General features: G+C 50.2%; 1 protein-coding gene across 1 annotated transcript in view; it reads right to left on the bottom strand.

Moving 5' to 3' along the window:
• The window catches only part of STK32C (serine/threonine kinase 32C), a 94,307-nt gene that overhangs the window by 734 nt on the left and 83,113 nt on the right, over positions 1 to 10,460 (bottom strand). The window contains exons 3-9 of the mRNA XM_009997548.1: positions 6,805 to 6,956; positions 4,932 to 5,105; positions 4,397 to 4,434; positions 3,070 to 3,159; positions 2,013 to 2,116; positions 1,799 to 1,915; positions 14 to 139 (exon numbers count right to left, since the gene is read on the bottom strand). Of these exons, the coding sequence (XP_009995850.1) occupies positions 14 to 139; positions 1,799 to 1,915; positions 2,013 to 2,116; positions 3,070 to 3,159; positions 4,397 to 4,434; positions 4,932 to 5,105; positions 6,805 to 6,956 (801 nt within the window). The remainder of the gene's footprint in view (positions 1 to 13; positions 140 to 1,798; positions 1,916 to 2,012; positions 2,117 to 3,069; positions 3,160 to 4,396; positions 4,435 to 4,931; positions 5,106 to 6,804; positions 6,957 to 10,460) is intronic.

Raw genomic sequence — 10,460 nt, 5'->3', positions numbered from 1 at the left:
GGCTCCTACTCACGTTGGGGACGAAGCCTGGCTCCACCTGCTTCCCGCACACGTCGCTCCACACCACACCAGACAGGTAGGCTGAGGTCTGCACATCAGCCAGGCAGGAGAAGCGATGCTCGGGGTTCACTGTCAGCAGCTGGGGAGACAAAAGTGTTCCCGTCAGAGGAGAAAGCCAAGGAGCCCAGCAGCACCTGCCTTTGGATGCCATCAGGTAGTCTGGCCACTCAGCATCCTTTCTGTCTCAGCAAATAGGTAGCAGGCTACAGAAAAAAAACAACCAAAAACATATTAGGAAAATGTTCATAGAACCATAAAACTATTCAGGCTGGAAAAGCCCCTTGGGATCACCGAGTCCAACCATAATCCCTACTCTACAAAGTTCTCCCCTAAACCATCTCCACCAACACCACATCCAAACAACCCTTAAACACACTCAGGGATGGTGACTCAACCCCCTCCCTGGGCAGCCTATTCCACTTTCTCTGTGAAGAAATTTTTCCTAATGTCCAGTCTAAACCTCCCCTGTTGCAGCTTGAAACCATTCCCTCTTGTTCAGGAGGCTGTGAAACCAGAGAGCCAACAGTCCCTGTGGGGGCAGATGTGTGGGCCGGTGCCGCCAGCCCAGCTGATGGCAACGCCAACACGCCGAGAGCACATCAGAAGGTACCACCAGAGCCTGCTCCTCATGGACACAGAATCTGATCATGCCAGTTGTCCACCCAACATTAACTTACACCCGAGTCACAGAATCACAGAACTGTCAGAGTTGTTAGAGCTGGAAGGGACCTCTAGAGATCATCTAGTCCAACCCTCCCACTGAAGCAGGATGACCCAGAGCACTTTACCCAGGGCTGCATCCAGGGGTCTGGAATATCTCCAGAGGTGGAGACTCCACAAGCCCCTGGGCAGCCTTGTCACTCTCACCGTAAAGAAGTTTTTCCTTGTATTTAAATGGAACTTCCCATGTTCCAGCTTGTGCCCATTGCCCCTTGTTCTGACACTGGGAAGAGCCTGTGTCCATCTTCCTTGCACCCACCCTTAGATACTTGTATACATTGGTAAGGTCTCCACTCAGCCTTCTCATCTCCAGGCTACATAGTCCCAGCTCCTTCAGCCTTTCCTCAGCAGGGAGATGCTCCAATCCCCCAGTCATCTTTGTCACCCTCCTCTGGACTCTCCCCAGCAGTTCCCTGTCTCTCCTGAGCTGTGGAGCCCAGAACTGGATGCAGGTCTCCAGCAGTGGCCTCACCAGGGCAGAGCAGAGGGGGAGAATGACCTCCCTTGACCTACTGGCCACTCTTTTCTTCATGCACCCCAGGATTCCATTGGCCTTCTTGGCAACAAGGGCACCCAAGAGTCACTCACTCGCTGTCAGCACCCTGTGTATATTTCCAGAACACACTCACCAGCTCCTTTCCTGAGCTCCCAAGCTAACAGCTTCCATACCAACCCAACAGTGTTCCCATGGGCAGCACTAGGAGAGCTGCAGACTATATCATGGATAGGAACCCCCTGGCAGTTCGCACAGCCCAACACATCAAATCTACCCTTTGGCCCAACAGTGGATCTCATTGTCACACCAAACTCAGCCTCTCCCCCTCCCTTGCTATCAAACATAACACATCTTCATACAGGGATCACGAATACAAAAACCACAACAGCGCTTACGGCTGAACCAAGTCATAACAATTAGCCCTATTTCAATTTTACATCCTTTATAACTATGCTGAGAATTTTCCAGCTGGTCCTGCACACCCTGAGGTGATGCTCAGTGTGAACCAGCAGGACTACTCACCTTCCTTAACAGAGACACCATCTCTTTTGACCACGCAGACGAGTACTGAACGCTGACAGTGCTGAAGAGCTGAACCAACGACTCCACGGGGTTGCTGGAGTGGATGTCATACGGCCTCTGTGGGGGAAAATGGGGAGGTGAGATGGAACCCCCTTCCCCTCTGCAGTCACCCCAACAGCACGTCCTGAGAGCCCGGCTGACCCGGGAGACCTACCCAGCCCCGCAGCAGCTCGTAAGCCATGATGCCCAGTGACCACCAGTCAACCTCAAAGGAGTAGCCTGTCCCGCCGTTCAGGAAGGAGTGGAAAATCTCTGGGGCTGAACAGAAAGGGCAAAACACAACAGGTTATTTGCTGACTTCAGTTTGTCATTTTGCAGTGCTCCACCTAAGTCAGTATGTAAAGCTGACACTTATTTTTGTGAGTGTCACAGAACCACAGCATGACAGGGGTTGGAAGGGACCTTCAAAGATGATCGAGTCCAATCCCCCTGCCAGAGCAGGACAAATCAGCAACAAAAAAACAAACCAAACAAAAAAACCAAACCAACAAACAAAACAACACCACACAAACACACCAGCTAGGGCAGACCACTCAGAAAGGCATCCAGACAGGTCTTGAAAGTCTCCAGAGAAGGAGATTCCACCTCTCTGGGCAGCCTGTTCCAGTGCTCTGTCACCCTCACAGGGAAGAAGTTCTTCCTCATGGTGAGGTGGAACTTCCTGGGCTGGTGTTTGAGTCCATTGCCCCTTGTCCTGTCCCAGGGCACAAGTAACAAGAGCTTGTCCTCGCCTTCTTAATGCCCTCATGTATTTATAGACATTAATTAGATCCCCCCTCAGTTTTCTCCTTTCCAGGTCCCAGGTCTCTCAGCCTTTCCTCATCAGGCAGGTGTTCCAGTCCCTTCATCATCCTCGTAGCCTCCACCGGACTCTCTCCAGTAGATCCCTGTCCCTCTGGAGCTGGGGAGCCCAGCGTCTGCCCAAGGGAGGCTTTGCAAGGCAGGGTGAGCTGCAGCCCAGCAGCACCACACCTGCACACCACACCAGGGACACAGCCCGTCCCAGCGAGGGGCCAGCGGGGAGGCAGGAAGGGATGGGAGGTGACAGAGGGATCCCCCCTCTGCAGGATCACTTCTCCAGCAACCCCACTGCATGACTTGGGCACATGCACTAATGTGCTGAATGAATTCAGACACGGGCTGTCAGGCGGCCTGCAGTGAGCACACTGAAATGTGAAGCACAGCAGTAAGAAACTGCTGTTATTTCTTACCCATGTATGGCTTTGTTCCAGCTAATGCAGTTGCTCTTTCACCGTCCCTAATTATTGTTGCAATATTAAAATCTGTCAAATGTGCATGACCTTAAAAAAAAGACACATGTTAAGAAGGAATTAATTGCAGCACAGAACAGTGGCAATGCAGTCAGAATACATTGGTTTCACTGGCTTCTGCTCTTGGACATGCAGCTCGGGCACAGGCAGGGCAGGGCCAGACCCCACCAGACAGCTGCTATGGATCCTGGGGCTCTCCCAGGATCTCAGGCTGCCCTGAGATTGAATGGGAGCTACCTTTGGGTCTGGATTTTAATGCACACTTGGAGCAAACTAGTAACCTAGATTTGCTCCAGCACCTGGTCAAATTGCTCTAGCCAAAACTGACAGCCAGTGAAGAAGACAACAGGAAAACACTATATTAGGATAATGCCTTGGTCTTACTGAGCAGCCTTTGAGGAAAGCCTTGAACTGCAACTGCCCCCCAGGCCTGGAGCTAAAACACTCTGTTGTCACTCCACACAGACCACAGCAAATGAGACCTGTCAGCTGAATGAAACTCTAACTACACCTCTCAAACTCTGCACAAAGAAACCTTTCAGCTATTTCAAAAAGTGCTGGAACACTTCCTCTCAGTTTGTCCTTTCCCTGTCATCAGGACTGAAGGTTAATATTCAGCAAAGGTCATTATTTTCAAGCCACCCTGGCATCCAGCGCCCACCCACCTGCACTTCTGAAGGCTACTCTCTCTACCTACAAGGCAGCAATGAAAGTGGTGTGTAAATGACAGGCTGCCTTGTCCTCTCCTGCATGTCCTTTGTTCCATTTGTGTTTGGCCTTTATACCCTGAGAGACTGTGTCTTCATTTTATACGATCTGCTAGTGGAGCAGAGGCCACCACAGGACCTCCTACCACATTTCTCCCATGGAGATCACTGAGCCAACATTACCAATGACGCTCTCATGAAGGTTCCTGAAATCCCCCTCCAGCTCTGCCCAGATCCATCCCCTGGAAGACATCAGAACTATCCTGAAGTGCATGTGCAGATCTGTCATGCTAAACCCCACCAGAGGGAACCTGTGTGCCAGGACAGAGGGAGGCAGGAGGCAGTGGGGGGAAGCAGGAGGGGGAATGAGGAGTGGGCTGCCCTGGGTGCATCTTCCCAGGCATTACAACACATGGGTATGTTTGATCAAAGACCCCTCACAGGGAAGGAGTGGTGACTTTTCCACACTTTCTCCAGCTAACAAGACAGGCAGTACTCAAGACTAAGGAATCTGTCTCTCGAATGAAAGAGGAGGGCAAAGCAAGGTAGAGAGATCCTACCTTGCTCGTCGAGGAGGATGTTGTCTGGCTTTACATCTCTGGGAAAAGGAACAAGGTTACAGCAAGATTAAATCTCAGATCAAGAATGCAACTCAGCAACAAAAAACCTGCAACTTTTTTATTCATCAAAAATAAGAACAAATAAACCAAAAATACCCTGACATGAGACAAGTCCATTTTATGGACTAGAAATAGCTTTTCCTGGGCAACTGGGCTAAAAAGTGGGAGCGTCCGACTCGTTCAGGCATAATTTCTAAGGAAAATTAATAACACAATACCAGGCCTATTTCTGTGAAGCTCTTGATTGCTTTGAAACCTGCCCTGGAAGGTCCCATCAGCTCCCAGGGAAGTGTCAGGCTGCCCCTGAGCATGGGGCAGCAGGACCCATGGTCTGGAGGATGCCCAGGACCAACACTGCCCTGGCCCTTTAGTGCCAGCAGGTCCCTGAGGCAGGGGCACCGGTGGCAGGAAGGGTAGTATGACCCACCTGGAAGCACCACGGGCAGCAGTTCAGGGGCAGCTCCTACAGGGTTACCTGTGGATGATGTGCTGGCTCCGGAGGTAGTCGAGAGCCAGGGCCATCTCACAGATGTACAGCTTGACCGTTTCCTCCGTGAACTGAACGTTTTGCTGCAGGTGGTAGCGCAGGTCGCCACCCAGAAGCAAGTCCACCACCATGAACATGTCCTCCTCGTCCTGGAAGGAGTACCTGTGGGTGCAGAGGAGGGTTAGGGAACAGCCTGGCTCTCACTGAGTGGCAAGACCAAGGCAGGCTCTGCCTCTCTCCTAATTACACTGCTCCAGAGACAACTGCAGACATCCCCGCTCCCAGCATCTGCCAGCTTTGCTGAGGTACCTTTTTAATTAGCTCTCTGGGTTTTTAACCTACTGCTGTCCCAAGCAATGCTTCCTTTGAAGAGGGAAGTACCCCCAGGAGCCCCCCTCACCCAGCCACCACTGCACCTGAGTGCTGCCAGGTGACCTCCCCAGCAGGCAGAGCCTCAGGCAGAGCTCAGGGCTTTGCTACCAGTCACTTCAGAGAAACTTTGCATTTTTAAATCATGACCAATCTGACAAACCTGTACTTAAAATAGCTCTGCTTGTCCCAAAAAAGAATCAGAAAACACAAGTGCTAATTTAACCATAAAGCCCAGAAAAAGCAATTTCTATTTAGTGTAGAGTAGAACGCCTCCCTAAATGTGCAGTGGATCCTGCAGGAGACTGACAGCAGCAAGGATACACTACAAACCAACACTCCATTGTTATATTTGGTGACAGCATTTCTGAGGAAAGAGGATGTGGGATTGTATAATACTTATGAATCACAGTCTCCTGCTCTCCCCTTAAATGTAGGCTTGTTCTGAAAACACGAGCTGACAGGGAAAAATCTGCTACAGGGGCAGGTTTTCTGAAGAATTGCATTAGTTGTTGAAAACAAAACCTGTAGTTGCCAAAATGCTGAAAAAAATAAATATTAACTTGTTTGGCTATTCTGAATCAATAAAGAGGATGTGAAGTATTAGCAACTCCCAGCGCTTTGGGTGTAAAACTGAATTGTGGAAATCCTCCCAGCCTACCAGGCTGCCCCGGGAGCCGGAGGGGCTGGGGGTGCCCCGGGCTCAGCCTGCCCAGCGAGAGCTCCCCCGGGAAACTGCTGCCTCGGGCCCCTGTCTGTCCTGGGGACATCAGGAAGCTGCACCCCAGGCACTGAGCCTCCCCTGGAAAACACCTCTGGAGGGCAAGGTAAGCCTTGTGATCCCCGAAGGCAGCTCCTGTGCCCTGCAGATGCACATCCCTGCACCCTCTACACAACCTGTCATGTTTGCTACCCGCTGCCTCCCACGGAAGCAGGATCTTGTGGTGCTCCTGCCCCAGCTCCCTCCAGCAGCCTGTGGTGTGCTGGGGAACTGGGGGTGAAGATGGGGGATCTCCAGATCCCTGCACAGGGGGGGAGGCAGGGAGAGGATGGAGCACCCAGGCCTGGCAGAGGGTCTGGGAGAGGGTCATGAGGCTGACTGCTGAGGACTCATCCCAAACCAAACAACAACCATTGGATATCGTGCACTATTTGTAAATTAATTTGTTGTCCGAAACTGGATGATGATACATCTGAGCTCTAAAGGAATCTTATTTTCTTTGGCCAGTGAACACGCTGGGAAGCACATTTTTGCCCTTAGTTGTTCTCCAGCAACAGGCAATGCACCTGACAACTTGAAGAGTTCTCATAACTTCTTCCCAGCAACTGGTCACTAAAAATAGTTACATTTAAAACTTCTCAACATTTAAATTTCTCACATGTGTGTGCAACAGACAAACCCATCCTTGCTACTGGGTAAGATTTCCATTGTGGCAGCTCACTGGGATGCTCCCAGGGATGTTTGTGACTCCTGAGGGGAGGAGATGCTCACCAGAGGTTGACCAGGAAGACGTGCTCGATCTCCTGCAGGATTTCCAGCTCCCTGAACACGTTGCGCACCTCGTCCCTCTCGATGCACTGCTGCTTGTTCATGTACTTCATGGCGTACATCTTCTCCGTGTCTCTCTTCTGCACAATGCACACCTGAAGCACCGCAGAGGGGGAGGGAAAGGAGAGGTTTATTACAATGTTCTCTGGGCTCTCGGGGGGCACCTCTCCCAGCCGTGCCCACCCTGCCCACACCCGCTGGCACCAGCCTCCGGCCGTGGGTCCACAGCTGCACAACGCTGTGCTCCAGGAGCTCAAAAGGATCCCAAGGGGTTTGGAAGAGAGTGATTCCAGGTTTCCAGCCAGCACTGCCCCTGCTGTGTCCCCCATAGCACTTCTGAGTGAGAGCCACACCTTAATTACCAAGGGAACTCTCATTAAAAGAGCTAGTTTGTTAGCAAGGTAACTATTTTTACATGAACTAGTGAAACTGCTACATCTGGTATAACTACATGTGTCCCCTTTTAATTATCAGACATGCCTATGTCTGTCTCTTTCAGCTTCCTACAGAGGGGTCACAGATCTCCCTGTAGTGTCTGAGCCAGCAGAGGAAAGATGCAACCTTGAAGACCCAGCAGTTAGAAAAACATTCCACTGTTACCAGTCTTAGCTGGAATGCACTGGTGCCAGTTAAAAGAAAGCTTGCTGAAGGGAAAAAAAAAAAAAATCAGTCAAAGGAAAACTGGCTTCATCCTGGCTCAAACCAGGACAACAATGCCCTAGATGTATGCACTTTGAACAAGAAATAACTTGGCATTTTGGCCATACAGCCCCGCTCCGGGGCAGAAGGGAGAGGCTGGTCAGGGGGTGCTGGTGCAGGGGAGGCTTGTCTGGGGGTGCTGGTGTGGAGCTGCAGGGGCTCCTTCAGGAGCAAGTCACACTAACAGCGTGTGGGAGCAAGAACAGGAGCTCCTGTGGGAACAGAAAACACCTCTGACAGGCGGGAGCCCCCGACTCTGCTGCGCTTTGAAAACCCTGCCCTTAAAAACCACTCGCAGGTGCTCCTGGCTCACAACATAATGTCATCAAGGACACACTGCAGCAGGTAGGTGACAAAACAGTAAGTGACTATCGTTAGCCTGATAAAAACACCCCAATTAGTGACACTCACTGGAATGAGGGGGACTGTGGTGCAGTGAGGGTGAGGACAGACAATGAGGTGAGGCGGAACTCTGGGCTCTCCTCACACCTCACAGGAAGGGCTCCCTGCTCGGGCAGCCTGGCCTGGGAAATCACCCCTGGGCCCACCTCACCTCACACCCTGCCCCTGAGCCCACCTCACACCCTGCCCCAAGGCAGCAGCTGGCACCGAGCGGGCTCAGCCCCCTGGCCACAGCTGAGAGCATCCCAGGACATGGGGTCACTGGTCCCCAACCCAACCATTGCTGCCAGCTGCCCACCCCTGCAGGAGCCAACCTAAAGCAGATTAAACTGGCCCTACATTTAATGAAGCAGGAAAAAACACATTTTATCAATTCTTTGAGCAGAAAAGACTCAACAATATCCCTTTAAAACACAGTCATTGCTACACAACTTTGCTATAAACAAGCCTTTGACTAACAGCCCTCCAGGCACTGAACGACTTCCTCTCCTGATGTCAGTTTATTTCCCATTATGGCTAGAAGCCCATTAATTTCTAAATTTATTTATCTTTTTTAGATTGTGACTTGCAATATCTTGAACAGGTATTGCTTTTATATTTACGTCATTCGCTTCTTGTTTCTCTGCAGGGAAAATGAAAACCTGGTATAATAAATGAGAAAATGATGAAAACTTCTTGTACTCTGTAATCATAATAAATAGTTTTCTGCAGTGGAACAGCATCACCTACATACAAAGCAATGCCAGTTTCAGGGACTCTGGAAATTTCTCTTCTCTTGTTTTCTGGAAAAAAACAACGTGGGTGTTGATGGAAACGTCCCTTTCCCAGCCAAGCCTCCCAAGAAGGCCAGGGTGACAGGGACAAGCAGGAGGTGGGGGTCCTGCACCCATGGGCATTGGGGCCAGTGTTGGTGCTGCCCTGGCCAGGCTTGGCTGCTCAGGTCCTGTGCTAGGGGCCAGAAGCCCTGGTAGACCCCCTGGCTACAGAAACACATCCCAAGCACAGACATGTCAGTGCCCCAACACGTATCTTTCCTTTTTTGTGCTTCTCCATTTCTGCATCTGTTCCTGGGGATGGAGTAAACATCTACTTGGGAACAAGTCAGAGTGGTTTTTAAAATTAATCTCCATCCATTTTTGAGCTGCTCAACAATGTGAAGCAACACAAGAAAGGAGAAAGAAGAGACCACTTTGTCCTCGTTCTGCATAATGCGTCGTCCCTCGCCACACAAAGGGAATTTTCAGTGGTTAAATACAGCCATTAGAAAAAATTGTATGTAATGCTGCCAGATCTGCAAAGCAGAAGGCAGGCATCAGCTGGCAGTGTATTGCTCAAGACATGGCACATAAAAGATTTAATAGAGCCCCAGATACCCTGAACATACAGCTGCTGCCAAGTGGTTCGTGTTCAGCTGCCTTCGCTGCCACAGCGCTGGAGGGACGGGGGCTCGGGAGCCCACATTGCCATTCAGGACATGAGAGGAGCATTGAACATCTCCCAGTTCCACCTCACAATATGGGGCCCTGGACAATGCCAATGCCTGTATTGTCACCATAGCTGGCAGCTTCTTCTCATCTCATCTGGGACAATCTCAGCCTTCACTCACCCAGCTATCACACTGATTCAGGAGGCACTAACAAGGTGAGACTGAAAAAGTAACCGGTGGGGAAAACTGAGTCTTGGCTTGGAAATACCTTTCTTTAAGGTAAGAGTGAGCATCTAAAAACACAGCACACAAACAGAAGTGTTCAGAGCTGCCTCAAAGAGGGGGACAAAGGCACCAGCTTTAATTTGAGAAGAACGAACAAAGAGCAGGCTCTGGAGCACCGCACTGAACAGCTGCCCTGGTGACAGCCTGGTGGTGGCTGCTGTCACCAGCTTCCAACTGAGCCAGGGGAGACATTAAGAATTTCAAATCTCAGGCTGCAGTTTAAGGTTTAGAAACCAAACCAACCAACCAAACCAAACAAATAATACTTGGATTAAATAAGTAGAACACATCTGAGGGACTCACACTTTTGACTATGTTGTCTTCTACTACCACCCCCACTGTGATTTCCAGGGTTGAACCTCGCTCTTTCAGTAGGAAGCATACACACCATTCACACTCTCACACAAGCCCTTAGGATAAACCTTATTCTCCATCACACCATGGAGTAATCACCAAAAGCTGAAGCAAAGTCCATAACATGTGAGGAATTATTTGGCTTCTTACTCCCCTGCATCACTCACTGATCTGCTGCTTACAAGAGTTATTTCTATTTTCTGCCCAGCAGTGGTGTAAATTGGCATGGAAATAGAGAGCTGCGATTTGGGTGTTTCCTGGTGTCCAGGGGATTCAGACATTATGTCCTTTTTGGAAGTTTATTTTGGTCTTGTTAATTTAGGGTACTTTCTCCAGCTGTCTCAATTTTTGCTGCTCTGTACATTTTCTAATCCAACTTGCTATCTCTTCACCTTTGCCTTTTCTACTTTAGAATCCAATAACTTTTTTCCTG

This window comes from Chaetura pelagica, unplaced genomic scaffold (genome assembly GCF_000747805.2).
Source record: "Chaetura pelagica isolate M959 unplaced genomic scaffold, ChaPel_1.0 scaffold185, whole genome shotgun sequence".
NCBI lineage: Eukaryota > Metazoa > Chordata > Aves > Apodiformes > Apodidae > Chaetura > Chaetura pelagica.
The sequence above is the reverse complement of the archived record's forward strand: the minus strand, read 5'-3'. Positions and strand labels throughout refer to the sequence as shown.